The sequence below is a fragment of the Sander vitreus genome, chromosome 2 (genome assembly GCF_031162955.1).
Source record: "Sander vitreus isolate 19-12246 chromosome 2, sanVit1, whole genome shotgun sequence".
NCBI lineage: Eukaryota > Metazoa > Chordata > Actinopteri > Perciformes > Percidae > Sander > Sander vitreus.
Window position 1 is genome coordinate 11,501,857 of NC_135856.1, and position 18,992 is coordinate 11,520,848.

The following is an 18,992-nucleotide window of genomic DNA, read 5'->3' on the forward strand; positions in this document are numbered from 1 at the left end:
TTGGAAAGTTGGATTTGTGACCGCTGGATTGCAGACCATAAACCTGGATCAGAGGGCGGGAGAATAACTACTACATATTGATTTTATTACATCTGATTAGTCAGTTATGGCATTCTACTGTCTGTTATTTCTGAATAACAGACCATTGCTATGGATGCAGACTGGAGGACCATTTTAAAATCGATAGTCATTTAAAAAAATCATTCTGTGTAAAACTGATATTTTAAATAACTAGCTGTGCAATATTGCGAGACGATGCAGCACGAGCCGATCATTATTGCGAATTTAACTCTTTCAGGGTGATTCATGATCATTCCACATACTGTCGCAGTTCAATTTGCAATAATGACCTACTCTACATTATCCCTTACTTAGTGTTCAACACCAAAACCATTTCATTATGCACAGTTCAGCTGTCAAACTCTTTATTCGACTTTGTCAAGTGCAAAAGCAGGAGAAGTGCTACAACTGCAAAATACAGATATGAGATACAAAGATGAAATGTTTTCAGAGACAAATTTGTAACCATTTTAAAACAAAATGCATCAAATAAAACAAGAGACAGAAGACAAGAAGGTGGGCTTTGGCACTATCTTGTTGCACACTGTGCACCGACCAGGATTAAGAAGGCCAGTGGAGGTGTTAACTGTCAACTGCTGAGCTTCCTGTGGATTGTAGTTGGCATATTGTGAACAAAGCTTTATATATATATAGCTTTGACTGTAATGCTTCAATTAGATTGGAAAAATGTAAAACTTTGGGATTTGCAACACCAGTGCTTGACCTAATGCATATGCCACTGCAGCACATAAACAATACTGATCATGAAAAGCAAAAATATATACACCACAAAGCACCAATATATACAAAAATGTACACACACAGATGGTCTTTTTCGTTCCTTTTTCTTGAGAGCCTGGAATGTGTGATATCTTATGCAACGTATTGTGCAGGAAAAAGGTGAGATAATGTTTCAAAATAAAATCATTTAGTTAGCATTTTGCTTTATGCTGGTGGGGTTTAATTGGAAGAGACACTCTGCCTGTCAGTACCTATGAAAACAGGGCGCCGACACATAAGTCCCCAGTTTTTGGCTGAGAGAAGAAGGAAGATGAAGTCTAAGGCTGGCATGATTTAACCACAAAATATATAAGTTCCTTTAGATTATTGAAAACACCTATTTTGCCCCCAGTTTTGGTTTTCCTGGTTGTCTTTCCAGGTTAGGGGGGGAAAGGGTGGGTTCCCTGAGATCTGTCCAATGGACACAGGAAGTATGTATGTTAATCAAAATAAGACAAAAAAAACAAACAGGAAAGTTGACAACAAAACTACCAGAGCAGACAAAAGTACACACACGACTGCTAGCTGTGGCTTTAACAACTTGATAATACTTACTAGGATGTTCCAATAATGTGTTAACATTTTAAATGGAATCTAGACACATGAGAGTTAAATATGGCAATGGATATCAGCTCCATTAGGAAATAAAGTGCTAAGTACACAATGAATGAATGAATTACATGGTAAAACTCAAAATGTATACATGACGCATAAGCTTTGGCAACGTTTATGGTTAAACTACAGTATGAGTAAAGATTTCTCTGTTGGTTTGGACACCAAGCTTATTACTTTACACCACAACTCATTAAAAAACAATCAGAACAAAAGTGCTTTTAAATCACAACCATATTGAACACAACATTTTGAAACGATAATCAGACTGGGAGTCAGTTTAGCTTTATGATGGCAGAACTTGTGTAAATGGTCAGTACTGTAAAAGTGAAGGCAACTCCTTCCTGCTTCCTCAACTTCTATCTACAACCATCTTCTCCACTGAGCATCATCTTATCCTTCTTCTTTTCCCCTTCTTGCTAACGCTCCTACGCTACTTTATTCTGCGCTACCACCACTTGCCACACCTCCTCCTTGTCACTACTCGTGGCTTCCACTTATCTTTGTTTCTTTTTTATTTCTCCTTACTTTTCCAGTATGGAGAGGATGGTTATATCTGCACCCTGAAAAACTGGCTGCTGGGATCCCAACAACCGTGTGTGTGTGTGTGTGTGTGTGTGTGTGTGTGTGTGTATGTGTGTATATACAGTATGCTTTTGTTTTCTCTTGTACCTCGGTGGGCTGAAGTGTACGGCACATTAAAATTAGAGCGTCTGTGCCTACAGTGTTATTTCTATGCATGTGTATACCTGCATGTGCGTGTATCTGTGTGTGCCTGCATGCAAAATTGGGTTCATATAACATGACTATTTTCAAACAGGCCACAAGTACCCATGGTGACCGAAATATACAATATAAAAATATGTAGACAGACAACATAACGGAGAAATCGACACAATTTTTCTGATACACAAAAAAAGACTGATTGCATTGTCTGCTTTTAGTTTGTTAAATCCTCAGGTGAGCACGTTCGTGTGCTCCTGTCAGTGACCCCACATGACCTCCAGGGTCACATGGGATTAGGTTTAGTCCGGGGAAATAAGGAAGTATTTCGATGTTGACCTTTACTTTGCTGACTTAGCATCTGGTGACCTGCACCTTGTTTCTGAGAGAACTGAACTGGGATTTGGACGGATCACTGCTTATAAACATGCAAAGTCTTATTTTATTGCTTCCTGTTCATCTTTCATTACCCCAAACCTCTTGTCTCTGTGATTATTCTTGTTTCCATCCTGTGCTTTGTCCTATTACTTTCCCATCCACTTTTTTCTCTCCTTTTCTCTGGGTTTAGAGAGAAGCACCTAGGGGACAAAACCTGCTGCCCCCCGTCTTCCTCTCATCGTTAACCCACCTTTCTTTTGCTCTACCTTTTACTTCTGGCTGTCCCTCTATCCAGAGTCCTCAGGATTTGGGGTGTCCAGGGCTGTGCCTGTCTAGGTTGGGGTGCACCTTGTTTTTAAGGGGTGGGGGTTTGCGTTTTCTCTTGCGTGTAGGAATGGTGGTAGTGTGAGCTGGGTGGTTGAACAGGCTGGAGGAGGGCAGGGCCTCTCTCTCTGTTGGGGGGTCCCAGTCCCGGCTACTGGGCGTAGGGGCAGGTGTAGATGGCAAGGAAGGGGTAGGTGCAGGGGTACATGGAGGTGCGGAGGGTGTTTTGGGCAACGGGACATGGGAAGGGGGAGTGTTTTCTGATGAGACGGGGAGAGAGGAGGTGTCAGAGGCAGATTTATCTGTGACTAGTGGAGGTGGAGGTGCGCTGACTGAAGGTTTGGCTGATGATTGAGGAGCGGGCGTATGTGTAGTGGCAGAGGCTGGTCTGGGCTTTAAAAAGGGAACAGGTGTAGCTACTGGAGTCTTTTTTTGGTTGGCAGCAGTGTTTCCACACTCCTTTAGAAGTTCACTTTTGTCCGTCTTTTTCCCCTTTTTGCTCCCTTTGTGTTTTTCTTTGCCACTCCTTCGTTCTCTCCATCCAGCAGAGTCCTTGTCCTCACCCTTTCCTCTCTGTCCTGCCTCGCTCTTCCCTCCCTGACCACCACCTCCTCTCTCTCTCCCTCTACGCCTCCTCTTCCTCTGGGTTCGCTCCAGTCTACACTCAGTGTGGTACACATCCTCTGTTGCCATAGTGACGCGGTCAAGCTGTTGCAGCAGGGCGTCCAGGGTGGGGAGGAGCCTCCTCAGAGAGGCTTCAGTCTCTGCTCTCTCCCTCCAGCTGGTACTTCCCATCACCACTCCTGGACCGAGGCCCAAACCCAGGCCCAAGCCGAGTCCCAGGCCGATCCCCGGGGCTTCGGTCAGACTGCAGGGGCTGGAGGAGGCCGGGCACCATGAGGCCTCAGAGCCCGCATCAACGCTGTCTGGGGTGGGAGGGGAGTCAGGACCGTCCAGCGGTGGCAAGCACAGGGACTTACAGTCGCTGGTGGTGGACGAACGGGATGGTGGCAGCTCCATTCCCTCAAAACGCACCTTATGACGGAACTAAGAAGAGGATGAAAGAAAACAAAAGGGAAGTTCGTGGATCAGGGGACAGGTGTGGAAGGATTAATGTATATCTTTCTAAATAGTACTAGAGACATAGCCACTAATGGAGTGTCTGCTACCCTTCATATTTTGTCCCTATAAAATCTTTATAAAAATGGGTCCAATGGCTGTAGATATGAAACAGAAAATGTACCTCCTTGGCCCTGCTGAGCCCCATCCACATTTTGAGCCGTCTGAGAAACAGCTCAACCATCTCGTAGTCTTGGAGATCCACAGCTGGACGGTACAGCTCGGCTCGTGCGCGCCGGTAGTTCCTTAGTAAAACAGAGGTGACCAACCACAGCAACACAAGCCGAAGTACAACGAAGCTCGAGTGGAACACAAGCGCAGAGATGATGCTAGAGGGACCGGTAATTGTCCAGCATGATAGCAGACCACGTCCGCCAATGCCCAACAAAGACAGACAGGCAGAGCTCACACTGCCGTAGCTGTCGAATACAGAGTGGAAGAGCTGGAGTGGAGGAGACAGAGGAAGAAACAGTTAAAACCAGCCGATTCCTCGCAGTACTTCACTTATATCACAAAATGGAAACGCCAATAAATAAAAATATGCTTTCATTTGGACAGGGCACAATTATTCTCATTTTTAGGGGAAGCAGCTGCAAAAATCTGCTTCACTGCAATAATCAAAAACTCAGTTTGTGAACCAATAATTAATAACTTAAAGTCAGGTGCCTAGGAGCGCACCTCAAAAACATAATTTAATAATCTTTCTGTACAGTGAGGCCCAAATTTTTCCAGAGCAATGTGTAAAGAGATATTTTGGCCCTAAAGCTGAAAAGTTGATGTTCGCTTCTTGAAATTTCTCAAATCTCTTGCGAAAATAAACCTTAACTCAATTGTTTTGGTGCTTGAAATTAGTTTACAAAAGTCTTGGGTTCACACAAGTAGTGTAATATATAAATGAAATAGTAAATAAATGTCTAAAATGAAATTTCGTAATATCGCTTTTTGAGTAGGAGTGTTGTCAAACATTGCTTGGACTTGCCGGTGAGTCTTTTGTTTTCAGAGGGCAAAATAGTCGTGCGAGAGAAAACTCAGATTGGACAGATAGTCTAGCTAGCTGTCTCAATTTACCCTGCAGAGATCTGAGGAGCAGCTAACCATAGTCCTCAGAAATCCACCGAATTTAAAATTCCAACACAAAGAAAGCGGAAAATACATACATCCGGCGGAATTTCCTGCAGCACCGGAGCAATCCCGGAAGCAGAACGCGAAGGATAAAGACTACCAAGAGAGAAATAGAAAGAACAGAGGATACAGAAAAAGTCTGACCAGGTGTCCTGTGTGTGAGTAAGCCAGCATCAACAGCAGTAATGCCAGGGCGACTCCCAGCAGCTCCCAGACTGAGCGCCGCAGAGCTCTGCCAAACACGGCCCACTCTCTGAGAAACCGCAACTGGTGGGACGCCTGGATGATCAGACACAGAGAGAGAGAGAGAGAGAGAGAACTATAATAAAAGAAAAAATATTTTCTCTTGGTATTAAATCAAATCTTAATAAATATATATATTATTATTATTATAATATATATATATATATATATATATATATATATATATATATACACACACACACTGTGTATTACAACTTGGGCCTTACTTGTATAGTTTGGTCATCACTTCTAGCTGTTTTGATAGCATTGTAGTCTTTACATCATATTTATTTTGCAGTAGCAACTACAGCAAGTACAGTAGGCCAACATTGAACAAGGAAGTCAGTCTTTATTAGGCAACGCTGGGATTATTCTATATTGTTCTTATTGCCACCAAATCCCATGAAAAAAACAAAACCCCCAACCAGTTCCTCTTAAAGACTTCCCCACTCTCTTGTGCCCGCTGTTAGTCTTTAGCATATGTAACTCAAACATGATAAAATAGTGAATTTGTTGGGGACTATTTTCAGCTGCGTATTAATACACATATGGTGCTAGTGAGTATTTATAGCAGCAGGATGGTGTATCTGGGATTGAGTCAAAATAAACTTGAAGGAACACGTCACCCAGTGAAAAGTGTGGTTCATTGATGTGTTTCAATAGATTTTGGACAACAATGGAGCTCTGGCACAGAGGAATATGATATATCAGACTTCTTTACAGCAATGCATTAGAGCTCAGAAATTAAAGGTTTCCTTAAGTAGCGCTATGGAGCACTTTTTCTATGAGTGGGTCCCTGTTTGGTTTGTCTGACAAGGGACACATAAACACATATCCACACACTTGTGCATACGGGTGACGAGATACACATTCCTGCCGATGGTTTCACACGATCCCGCTGATCTGCAGGTAATGTGCCAAGATAGGCAGCAATGTGCCAACAAAGGCAGGTAGTGGTGCGGCATAGCTAACCTATTGTTCATTTTGTGATAAAAGCACCAAAATTGGTACATGTATAGCTCAATATATCTAGAAGAGATCTGGATATTGGGCCACTGCATTAACATTAACATTATAATGACCATAGCAGCCATTTTCCAAAATGTAGTTACTCGCATAGAACACTTTGGTGGTCGATGCTAGATTGAATCTTTTTAGACGCGTCAACGTCAACTTACGTGACTCGTAGCCCGCCCTATCCTGCCTCTGATTGGCTAACCCTGTTATTCTTACCCTAACCCTAACCAATCCCCACTTGTCATGCCTAAACCTAACCACGTCAACATATATAGCGGATCCGATCTAGCATTTAACACGTAAACCAATGCAGGTTTAAACTTTTTGGAAGGAAATGCATTCATGACGTTTGCTAGCCCTCAAAGATACATATAATGCATTTTGGTGAGTAACAATGAATGAAAACATAAACTTTGTTAGTTTTTAAAAAAACTCCACAGGGCACATTTAACTTGGGTCAACATTACAAAAATTAGACAAAAGTTGTATTTTTTTTTTTTTAAATGTTTTTAGTTAGCCCTGCTTTCCTCTGCCTTTCTCTCTTACCTTGAGCACCAGTATGAACAACAGCAAGGCAGACATTTCTGTGTACATCTGACTCTGTCTGGCCAAGGGGTAGAAGTCTGTGAAGGCATCCCGTGGGTGCTTCATGTACGACGCCCACTGCTGCGTGGCCATTGTGCAGCGCCTCAAGTGCAGCCCGCAGACAGACGCTGCCAGAGCCAGTTTGCAGATGCCCAGGAGTCTCCAGGTTGACAGCAAGTACACATAGCCTTCTCGGAGGAAGCCCAAGATCCCCCGCACCAGGAAATACAACACCAGTGCGAGGAGGACAATCTGCAAAACAGGAAACGTTAAACTGGGGAGGTGTCACCAAAGTAACAAAGCCAGGAACAGAGGGAATGATTTGTGCAGCATGGTGGCAGGTCATTTTTGTTTAATGTCAGAGGGGTTGCCAGGGCCTACCATTAGAAGGAGCTGCAGGTCCAGGCCTGTGATTGGCCACAGAGTGATGACAAGGAGGTCAAGGCCGGATTGGGTACGCTCAGAAACTGGAAACTCAAACAGGAAGGAGAAGACAGCCAGGAGGTTTGTGTTGATGTTGTAGAGCGAGAACTCCACAAACACAGCGCGGGTCCTATGAACGAACACACACACACACACACACACACACACACACACACACACACACACACACACACAATTTATAGATAACATCAGGAGTCAAGATAGTTTATAGAGTCACTTCCTGTTTTGGTTACCTCTCTGTTTTGGAACCAACTTTAATAATTTATTTATCTAATTTAAGCTGGGTGTTTCCATCACAGGAAGCTTTATTTCACATGAGAAATAAAAATCACAAGACACAGTTCAATGTGCCGTAAGGGGCCTCCACCACCCACTTCTTATTGACTTTCAGTTACTCCCCTATGAATATTTGCAACCTAATACCAAATGTGGAAATAAAGTTTTTATTTACGCCACTATTTATTATTCTCAGAACAATTGATGACAGCCAGCCCACATTCTCAGCACATTCTTTACTGACTGACTGGTTTGATGATCTCATGTGCAACTTTTTAATGTCTGCAGGCTGTAAGACAAATTGCACTTCAGGGAGAATCAAACTCCAGATTTAAAAAGCCTTGATTATGCATGGTTCTGTTTTATTCCAATCATTGTGAAATTGTGTGCACGAGCCTGATTTCTACTTCCTTACATCTGGCCCCTGGACTTTGGAACGACCTAGTCAGTGAGATCAATGAGCAAAAAATTTTTTATTTAATGTCCGGCAGTGCACTAGGATGTTATTATTCTTAGTTCATGTTGGTGTAACTTTGACTTTAAATGTCTGTGTTTTTCCATTATTTCCAGTCTTTTCTTTCCACATTAGCTACCTGTAGTCAAGCCAGTGCAGCTGCTGCAGCTGCTGTAAGGAGGAAGAGGCCTCCTCCAGGCTTCTGTTCAGCTGCTGGACCACATCTCCACTGTTATACAAGCTCATCTGACCCAGATGCCACGCCCTAGAAAGACGAGTGGGTGGGGACAGAGAGGAGAAAAAAAGAACATATTAAAGAAGAACAGATGTTAAATAGATACTGAATCTGACCCACACGCTAACTTAACACCTGCCTTGTTAAAGTCTGGCTTTCAGTCCTTTTCTTACCCGTTTATATCATTAGCTCTGAAAGCAGTAAAATTCTCAGCGTCTTTGTTTGGAGGTGGAACCCAGCCCTTTCCCCAAATACTGTCTCCTGCCCTGGAATTACCTGCAACTGGAAGAAAAAGCAAGAAGAGTACATTCTATCATGAAAGAGAATGAGTTCAGTAAATAGATGTTGTATGGTATGGTAAATGGTAATAATGATGTCTGCTGGAGTCCCTGTGATGCTAAAAATGTTATGCCGTTGACTCAAGATTACTGAAAGAAAGACACGTGTCTCCAAAAGTGGCTTTCAAAGCTATCATATGTACAGACTCAATAAGTTAGTGAGGTTTTCTGTCTCAGTTTATTTCAATCTTTAGCTCCCACCAAGTTCACAATAAAAGACAGTGACATTTTAATCTCACCCTGCTTGTCACGGATTTGACGGAGCCTCAGCGTGCCGAGTAACACGCTTCCCGTGTCTCTTAAGAGGGTAGAGTCATCCAGTAGGCGTGGCAACAGCGAATCGTTCAGCCACATCAGAACATCAGCTCGGCTAAAAGAAAAAAATTGAGGATTTGCAAAAGAGATATATTCATATGTTGTGCTTGTCATATGTTACAGAGTTGTCAGAATTTGTAATCAACATCTGTTGACAAACAACATCTTCCAGCGTGTTTGTGTAAAGACATAGTAAAGAGACAATTTGGATCTGCTTCATGCCAAACAACAGTTATGGTTAAAGTTTGCTTGAGCTTATGTTTCCCCCTCTTGTTCTCTTTTGGTATGACTACAATAATACACATCCAGTTGCAAGAGCACACAAGAGGAAAAACTGAGGAAATCATTTTGTCATCACTTCATACAAGGCAGATGGTCACCCTGGAAAAATGAGATTTCAATTCATTCTCAACGAAACAAATGAATAAAAGGTTAACAATACAAAAAAAAAGATTCACATTTGTGAATTTTGTGTGTGTATGTGTGTGTACCTGCTGATGTTGTGGTACTCAGGTGTGTGTAGCGCCCGCTGCAGCTGAGTGCGCAGTCTCAGGCTGTGTGTGTCTTTTGCTGAGTCAGAGTAGTTGAGAAGCAAAACCACCAACAGGAAAAACATGTAAACCAGGAAATTCTGAAAATGACAAGCAACAATTCTGTTAACAAACAAGAAATAGAGCTCTAAATATCTCCAACACAGTAAAGATACGAAGACAATCTGCAGCATCATCTCTCTAACCTTGTACGTCTCTCTCTTTCTGACTCACCTTCAGCATGGTGTGCAGCATGTGGACCTTGCGGGCCTGGTGTCGAGCCTGAGACAGAGCGAAGCCCTGTGGCGGTCTCACCCTGGGGACCCGTTGGACCACTCTCTCCACCCGGGGGAACTCAACCAGCACGTCCTGGTCCTCTGGACGCAGGCGAAGCACACACACTGCATAGTAAACTGCCTCACACAACACCTGCGGGACACAGGGCGTGGGGAGCAAAGGAGCTGTTAGGTTTGGAATGTCTTTTAATAGTCAAGAGGTCGTTGAATTTACTCAACCCAAAAGTGAAACTAGGAAATACTCAAGAGAGTGTCAAAACAACTTTTGGATATGTGTAGTATGTGTGTTCCAACTTTTCAGTAACAAAGGAGAAACAGCCTGTTTTTCAGCTTGAAGTCAGGGCGAGTGTTTCAAGGGTACAAAAGCGGGAGGAGAAAGTATTCTTTACATCTGCGTCAAGAGATTTTTTGGCCACATGGAGGCAGCGAAAGAAACTGTAAACACAACACAATAATATCACCTCATAAAGTTATTATAGTGTTTTGTGTGTTGTTGTTTTTGGCCAATATTTAGCTCTATTTTTGGTTTCTACCAACTCCTGAGGGAAATATCTGGACATCCAGCTGCTAAATGCTCCACTATGTTCACCAGCTGCTCGGTCACTTTTAACTGTATGTTGGTTGCTGATGAAAAGGTAGAGTACAGTGTTTCAGAGCTTTGAATTGAGAGTGGTAACCTGAGAACATGGTGCCTCTAGTCACGGCTATCTTTGGCGCGGAGGCATAAAAAACATTTAGCATGATGTGAATTTAGAAATGTGTGAGGTAAACTAGAATTTCTGAGATTAAATGTGTGTGTACCTTAATTGGCTCCAACAGCAGGCAGGAACACAGGAAACTGGCAAAACAGGAGATGAGCCACATCATGGCCACGCTTTGACTGAAGCCGTGACCCGCCCAAATCGAAACGCCACTGGCCAGAGTGATCCCTGCCCAGCTGCCCCACAGGGCGGCACGTCCACACCAGGGAGGAAACCGTCTGGGACGACACACGTCTGCCACAATTGGAGAGGAAAAAAAAATCAACTTTGTATTAGGAAGTACTGACAAAGAAAAGTGAAAGGAAAGGACCAGATGATATGAAGGTCCCATAGTCAAAACAAAGCAGATAGAGACCTTGGAGAGTATACACATTTTTACATATTTAAAAGTTCTCCAAAGTCTATTCAACAAATAAGGTTACTAACAAATCAATCAAGAACATATGTTGCTGTAAGAACTTTGGACACAGTTTTTTTTCTCTGACAACAAAGGACATGTTTTGCTTATTAAACGTTCAGGCAGCAAAATGAAAGCATGATGTACAGTATATACTCTGGTTTCACATAAAAACACAACTATAATAGCTGAGACACTCAGCTGCCAGCACCGGGCTCATTACTGAATAAAAGTAAAACAGTCTTACTTATTACTCATCTTTCTTTTTAAAAAGTAATCATCAAACTTTGCTATTTACCTAAAGAGAGTTACGAGTCTTACACAAAGCACGCAGAGCAACAGCAGAACAGTTTGCAGATAATTAATCTATGAGGAAATAACGTTTGGATGCCCTTCAAATTCTAATTTGAAGATCTTTTACAATGACTGACTGATTTCAGTAACTCTGCAACAAAGTAGTAGGACCACTATCACAAGGAGAAAAAATACCTTTTTTCCATTTTCTGCAGAGCGTTCTTGTCAACCAACTCTAATGAAAACACTACAGACAATACAGTATTTATTTAACAGCTCAAAGGGAGACTTTGGACTTAAAGCTTTAGTGCGTAACTTTTTGATATTAATGGACGTCCGTTACATTCAAGCCATTGCCAAATGAGTTGCTACAAAGCTAATTAAGACTATCAGCTCAACACAACTCTCTCTGTATACGCACTATAGCTTTAAGTTAAAGATAAAAGTAAAAATCTGCAGATTTTACTTCTGGAATAAAAATTATTTATTATATTATACATTTCTACAACTTAGAAATATCTGACTCTAAGTCCAGAAGTCTCTGATCTCTCTCTGAAACATCACTGGTCTGAAGCAACATGCAAAATTATTTTCATTTGATTTAAACATTTGGGAGGATGTTTTTAATCATTTATCAGGGGTGCAAGACACATTCATTTTGTTTCGATATCACTTTCCTTACATCTTTATCACTCTCACATATGTGCAATGTGGTGCCAAGTGACCCATATCATATGTTTTCACTAAACTAGCCAGCAACTGAATTTTTTTCCCCATTACCCCAATTATTTCCAAATAATTAATATTATTTAATCTTAATGATTTCTTTAAAAATTAACAATATGGCAGATTTAAGGTAAGTCCTTGTTTCTGATTAGCTATTCCATCTTTATTTGTAGAACAGCCAATAGGATTGCTCACTCTCTCTGAAATGTCCTGTGATTGGCCAAAGTCTACCTTCATGGGTTAGATTTTTTAAAGCCTAGGAGGAGATGGCAAAGTCTAGTTTTCTGTCAGACCACTTGAATTAAAATATGCTGAAAGATTATTATGGAATCTATTATGGAATCTTTGCCTCCCACAGCTTTAAGTGTAATTCTAACCTGTGTTTGAGGTGAAAGCAGTTTTTGGTGGTTCTCTTCTCACAGATTCTAGAGGAAGAGGCTCATTCAGCTTCTGGAGGAGAATCACTTCAGTCTTGTCTCCGAAAATGCTCGACCTGACCCACACACACACACACACACACACACACACACACACACACACACACACACACACACACACACACACACACACGAAGGAAATAATTATACTCAAGCAAATCCACAAATGTTCCAAGTAAAGCTAGTGAATCCATTGTAATTTATAAAAAGTGAACTTACAGGTCAGCCATCTCACTTTCATCTGCCTGAGGAAAAAAGTTCTGTCCATCTGCCAGGATGTGTTTGATCAGGTCCTCGTCTGTGAGTGAAAAGCAACAGCTTGGACTTCAGTACTCTCATTTGACACAGAAAGTGTAATAATACAACAACAATGCTTTATGTACTCAAAAAAATTTAGTTAAAAAGTGATTTGTGCAACTAGTTTAAAAGTCTTCCTGTTTCGGTTACCTGAGGAGGTGAAATATTTGTTGTGTTGGTCAGTCCCCTCCTCGTCGTCAGGGTTAAAGGTCATGTCGACACCTAGGTGCCTGCTCCCCTGACCCCTCTTCAGCCTGGGCAGCCCTGCCCCATGCCCCGCCCCTCCCACTACAGACACATCACTCAACAGCTCTGGCCAATCCCTGTCCTCCATCTCCTCCTCTGCCATGCCCCAACTCTCCCCACTGAAATACAGAGCGAGAGAGATGTTTGTTAATTAGTGGGACTTCGGAAAATGATTCACTTACGCTAAGGGTTCCTTTTCTGTCTCTCTTAAACCTAACAAAACAATCGTTTCTCAGAGGACAATCTTAAATAACATTAGACTAAGTGCTGAGACAATTATACCTTTTTGAATTTATATTTCTTTTCTGACAAAAGATAAATCGCTTTGTTCATTTGACATTCACAAAAGCCCCAATATAAATTGTATGTTTTATCTTTTCCATCTGTTTTAGAGCACAGTACTTCTTTATGCTCTTTATTCTGCTTTTCTCTCTCATACCGTTAGTGAATTGGCAATTACACTTGGCATTTTTCTTCAAATAAGTAAAGTCATGCATTATCTAAACGTACTGTCATGGCAACGGAATATCTCACCTTTTGGTTGATGGAGTGGGCAAGTCCACGTTGGTTTCTTCTGAGTTGGTCTGAGAGACAGATGAATGATGAATAGATGAATTGAGTGAAAATCAAAGAAAGAGAGAGAGATTAATGATCTCACAAGGGGAAAGCAAAACATGTTTCCTTGCTTGGCTGCACTTTCTTTCACAATCACTAGGCCGGAAAAAACATGTGATCTATACTCATTTTATATTGATTCTATAGTAAAAAAAAAAAAAAATACATAAAAAGGCATCTGAGCTATAATGATTCAATTTTACATCCCAGTCTTTTTCCTATGAGACTTTACCTCGCCATTAAAAAAGAGGAAAGAACTCCCAGCCATGGAGTCGTCCAGGAAGTCATCAATCTCCACCGACTCCTGATCCACTTGTGGTGGCACCTGCTCCACAGACACGCACTAATGTTCACACACGCACACACACACGCACACGCACACACACACAGAAAATATTCAGCTTCATGTTTGGCCTATGGGAGGTACTAAAAACATTGATCGTGTAATAGTTTCGGGTAGGGTTGTGTTACCTTGCTGCGGCTCATTCTGAAGAGCGTGAAGACGAGCAGGTAGAGAGGGTAGACGATCAGACAGGTCACCACGCCCGCAGCCACTGTCTCTCCATTTAATGAAGAAAACCTTGACACGGCCTGCGGGCTGCAACACAGGATTGCATTGAAATGTAGGAACAAATCAGCAGTAGTTGTATTAGTGGACAAAAAAAAAGAAAAGACATTCCTTCCTGTACCTGTATCTCTTGTCTACCACAATGCTGTACCACAGTGTGTTGGCCAATACAATGAGCTGCAGTAACACGGCGCAGCACGTGGCTCTCTGTAGGCGGGTGAACGGACTGCGGGGGGGTCTCTCCCACAGAGACAGCCACAGGTGACTCTCACACAGAGCCCTCTGCAGCTCATACTGCAGACGGCGGGGCAGCTGCAGCACAGCCTCCTCTGGAAACAGGAAGAAGCACGATGGAGTGAACAAAGCGGCATCAATCATCAGTGGATGCTTATTACGGATGATTTGGTTGTAGCTTTCTTACCTGAGGCCTCCACCTCAATCTCCACCTGTCCATCAGTTCTCTCATTGTAGACTGACAGCCACTCATCAACCAGGAAGTAGTGGCTGCTTCCTGTCTGCAAGTCTTTGACCAAGACGTACTGCAGCATCCATGCTGGAGACAGACCTGAGAGAGGGTCAAGAAATGATGGTTACAAGAAATTTGTTCAAATATCAGCTGGTTAAAGTCTGTGTGATTTCAGGTCTCTTTTGTGTGTGAAACAGTACCCTTGTTGTCATGCCAAATTCGTATTTTCCAGATGCTGCCCAGGCTGGTATCCGTGGCAATATGAAAGATGTCGAGAGCGTTGCGCGTGAAAGCTCCTCTGCTGTCGAGATGGCGGTGTCCACTGCGGCACTCACGTCCATACAAACTGATTCCCACATGAGCCGTGGTGCCTGGAGGGACAGAGAGAGGCGCTCACTATATCAACTATTTGTTGTTTTAATGCAGTTTTTGCAGTTCAATTAATTAAGGCACTGACCTGACAACAAATCATTTTCTTATAGAAACTACACTTGATAAAGGAGGGTTGCACAAAAATGTCATGTTCATTCAAGACATGTTATGTCTTGAATGCTCTCTCTCTGTCTCCCTCTACCTCTCTCTAGTTTGTCATGCTTACAATATTTTATTTGAATAACTTGATTTTTAAAATGTGATTTTATATATATATATATATATATTTATGTATAAATAAACAAATGTATAGAGACAGAGCACATTTAAGTCCCACCCACACCGGACGGGAAAACAATTAATTGTTCTCCATTGACTTTATTTTGGATGAAGGTGCCTCCTTGTCAATTCTGTCTGCTAGCAAACAACAGAAAAATGTCTAAACGCTGCTGTGTGGTGGGTGGGATGTACTAACACCAGGGTAAAGAACCCAAACCCCACATTTTTATAAGATGCCAAACTTAAAAACTGTGCTTTTCGGCAGACAAAAGTGGATACAGTATGCAACTTGTGTTGTAGTGGAATGTGGATAAATCAGAAAGCTATGCAGTATTATGATTGCAAGTGCCTTAGATTGCTAACACAACTTTTAAATCAGGGTTGCCTTTGCAAGCCAATACAGTAGTAAGTCACTGTAGGTCTTATATTGTACTATATATATATATATATAAAATCATTTTGAACTGTGCATGGTCCCTGACAAATACACTAATAAACTAAACTAAACTAAAAGTGTCCCCGTCACTAACTCACCTGCCCCTCGACTCCAGCCAGTCTTGACCTGGACCTCGTACTTGAAGAGTCCGTCTTGGCCGCAGAGTGGAACCACACCAGCCCGGCGTAGATCCAGCTGGTCCAACTTGTGCAAGATGGCTGCTGCCACAGCATAGCTTAGTAAACCCAACACACACACCAACAGCACAACCAGGCTTGGTGCACCAGAACGCTCCTGAGGGACAAGAAAAATGGTTTAAAGTGTGTGTTTATCTGGTGCATGTGCACAAAATAGGGTTTGTGTTTGTGATACTGACTGGCACTGTAAAGCTGATGGCATTGGCTGGGACAAAAAGGCCTGCGGCGAAGGCCGTGAGGTGCCTGGTGCGACAAACAGCTCTGCTGGTGTTGGTTTCTGCTAGGGGCACCATGCCATCTGTCCGCCACTGCTTCTCACTCTCACTGAAGTACTGACACAGAGAGGCAAACACCCCGACCTCCAGTCGAACACCTACAGGCTGAGAGCTGGGGCTGCAGGTCGTGCTCACGTTGATAAAGTAGTCCAGAGTGGTGTCGTAAGACCTGAGCAGCACAGGACAGAAGAATTTGGTTGTAATCGAATCGTACAGAAACAAAATCCTAAATTAATTTCTTGGTAATCTGAAAGCTTGACCCTAGGCCCTCAGTTGCCACAAGCAATAGTACATAACAAGTAAACTCCATATTACACGGCAGTGGATGAACTTACTCTGGCGACAGGAAGAAGGTGTATTTCCTGTGGTCGAGATCTTGACCCCTGGTCATGCTCAGTGTGATGCGTTTTTTGTCCGTGCAGTTGAACTCATTGGGTCTTCCATGTGAATGAAGGTAGGCTGTGATGTATGGCTCCTCCATATCCTCTTCTCTTTTGACCTTTTCTCTGGCATCTGGAGAAGGAAAGGAAAAAATAATGAGAAGAATGAATCTGACATATCAAAGTAAAAAAAAATTATAAAAAAATAACTTAATTAGGCCTTTATCAAACCACTTTTAGGAACCACGTTGCATCACCAAATGACAAAACCAGGCAGTTATATAATTCACAAAGTGAGTTCAATGAATTCTGTTTAACCTCTTTGTAATCTCCCTATGTCGCCCATATGATAGCCATATGTTGGCAAACCTATTCAACATAGCCTCTCTCATGGGTGCCAAAACAACACAGAATTGTTCTTTAATGATCCCCGGGAGAAAATTGCAGCATCAGAGCTCCTTGGACACATTACAATGAAAGTGAGAATAATAAAAAAAAAGAGGCAACAAGAGGTCCATCTCTTTTATGATGCAGTCCAACACAACAGCTTTAAAATACCTTACTCACACAACAAAAACTGAACATTGTAAGCTCAACCAATGGGTGTGTTTCTTGTATTGAATACATTACATAATGTACGTAAGTAGTGAACGTGAGAGCTCACCCTCCAGAGAGGTGAAGTTGAGCTGCACAAACAGCCCCGCCTGTCGGTTGTTGTTTCCCGTGCTGACCCTGACAATGACCGAGTCACAGTGTCTGATGTTAACAGCTTCAGCAGTGGGGACCCCTCCGGCACCAGAACCCTCAGGACCTGCTTCTGCTCCGCTACTTCCATTGTTAACAGCAACAGTGATGGCCAGACTGTCGTCCAGTCCGGAGATGGGAATCTGGGTGCCATTTTCAGTCCGGAACTCCATGGATGCCACTTCGGTAGAGACGGTGTAGTTCGCAACGTAGTTGAAGGGGAAGGGGTTAGACTCCACCTGGTGAGGAAAAGAAGGAGGGAGAGAAAATCATGAGAGGAATTAGAGAAAGACAATTTATTTCTGTGAGTGTACTGGTGAGAGACTTTGGGGAACCAGCAGCTTTCATGCTGCCAGGTTTTTTAACAGCGATCCAAAAAGAAGGTTTAACACTAGACTTTTTCCATCATGTTACCTGAAACAATAGCTGCATAATGCTGTTTCCTGCAGCAGCTCTGCCTAGACTGTAGTTGAATGCTCGGGGGATGGAGAACCGCTCGCACTCTGGAAATATAAAAGAGAAGAGGAGAGATGAAGATTAAACAGATATAAACTAGTATGCATGTCTTTCATCACGTTCATAATGTACAACTTCTTATAGATATAGGGGATGGAAATGACCAACTACAGAAACATAACTTTCATCAGTTCATGAGACACTAAATACACAAGCTCACCTGGACTGTTGTTGCCATGGTAGCAGAGCAGGCTCTGGGGGTCTGCTAGTTTTCCTGTGGCAGCAATCTCAGCTCCCCTCAGCACAAGTGGCTCCTCGTTGAGCACACGGCCGTGCATGAGGATTCGCATGAGGACAGAGGACAGGCTGTAAGCCTTGGCCGCCACTCGCAGAGGGTGCGGCTCCAGTGAGGGGGGAGAGGGGTCTAACAGGGGGCCTCCTTGCTCCTCTCCAGAGGAGGAAGAAGAGGAGTTGGAAGGGGCAAGCGGGACATAAGACTGGGATGTTGACTGGCTGACCTGATGGATCAGATCACCTGGAAGGAGGGGGAGGATATGAGATCGGGTTAACAGCTAAGAAAGATATGGTAAGGTAAAAAAAAATATACAAAAAAATAAAAGGGTGGAGAAAACATACACCACAGTTTCAATGTAGTTTGTTTTCTCTCAAGATACCAACCATACATCTTCCAAATAAGGGGACAGAAACTAGAGTGGTGGTGTTAATGAATCAGCCAATCACTGATGGACTTTGCAATTTGATGACTGATCTCCACCATTCAGCCTTTTTTCTGTGTTGAGGTCGGGAAGAAGGAACAAGATACACCAGGCCAGCACTGAGAGGCTCAGGAGGAGCTTTTACCCAAAGGCCACCACGTTTCACACAATGAATGCATTAATTGATTGATTGCTTAATGAAAGATCTACAGAAGATGGTTTTAAATACAGAATACGAAGGCCTTTATGGTAACGAGGTTGACAAAATGATATGGATCCAATAGAACAAGTAGCAGAAATACAATTATATTATGAGCAGGAGTAGCAGTTTTACAGCACAACACTACGTAAATCAACCCATCATGTCTACATTTAATGGTAGCCATTGTTTCTTGGTCTGCTTTTATAAACCAAGGATGCAATTTGGTTATTATAAGCAACACCATTGAGAAAGCATTACCCTCCACTGAGCAATAAAC

The 18,992-nt window shown here is 42.6% G+C and overlaps 1 protein-coding gene across 1 annotated transcript in view; it reads right to left on the reverse strand.

Annotated features, from left to right (window-relative positions):
• Nucleotides 1-97: 97 nt before the first annotated feature.
• The window catches only part of pkd1a (polycystic kidney disease 1a), a 57,135-nt gene continuing 38,240 nt past the window's right edge, over nt 98-18,992 (reverse strand). The window contains exons 31-56 of the mRNA XM_078277728.1: nt 18,018-18,332; nt 17,756-17,844; nt 17,262-17,580; nt 16,553-16,730; nt 16,122-16,386; nt 15,844-16,039; nt 14,859-15,029; nt 14,614-14,757; nt 14,314-14,521; nt 14,096-14,222; nt 13,857-13,967; nt 13,544-13,593; nt 12,914-13,128; nt 12,686-12,764; nt 12,407-12,522; nt 10,653-10,846; nt 9,790-9,984; nt 9,517-9,656; nt 8,950-9,080; nt 8,546-8,654; nt 8,277-8,402; nt 7,345-7,516; nt 6,925-7,215; nt 5,263-5,397; nt 4,121-4,438; nt 98-3,924 (exon numbers count right to left, since the gene is read on the reverse strand). Of these exons, the coding sequence (XP_078133854.1) occupies nt 2,854-3,924; nt 4,121-4,438; nt 5,263-5,397; nt 6,925-7,215; nt 7,345-7,516; nt 8,277-8,402; nt 8,546-8,654; nt 8,950-9,080; nt 9,517-9,656; nt 9,790-9,984; nt 10,653-10,846; nt 12,407-12,522; nt 12,686-12,764; nt 12,914-13,128; nt 13,544-13,593; nt 13,857-13,967; nt 14,096-14,222; nt 14,314-14,521; nt 14,614-14,757; nt 14,859-15,029; nt 15,844-16,039; nt 16,122-16,386; nt 16,553-16,730; nt 17,262-17,580; nt 17,756-17,844; nt 18,018-18,332 (5,465 nt within the window). The 3' untranslated portion in view covers nt 98-2,853. The remainder of the gene's footprint in view (nt 3,925-4,120; nt 4,439-5,262; nt 5,398-6,924; nt 7,216-7,344; nt 7,517-8,276; nt 8,403-8,545; nt 8,655-8,949; nt 9,081-9,516; nt 9,657-9,789; nt 9,985-10,652; nt 10,847-12,406; nt 12,523-12,685; nt 12,765-12,913; nt 13,129-13,543; nt 13,594-13,856; nt 13,968-14,095; nt 14,223-14,313; nt 14,522-14,613; nt 14,758-14,858; nt 15,030-15,843; nt 16,040-16,121; nt 16,387-16,552; nt 16,731-17,261; nt 17,581-17,755; nt 17,845-18,017; nt 18,333-18,992) is intronic.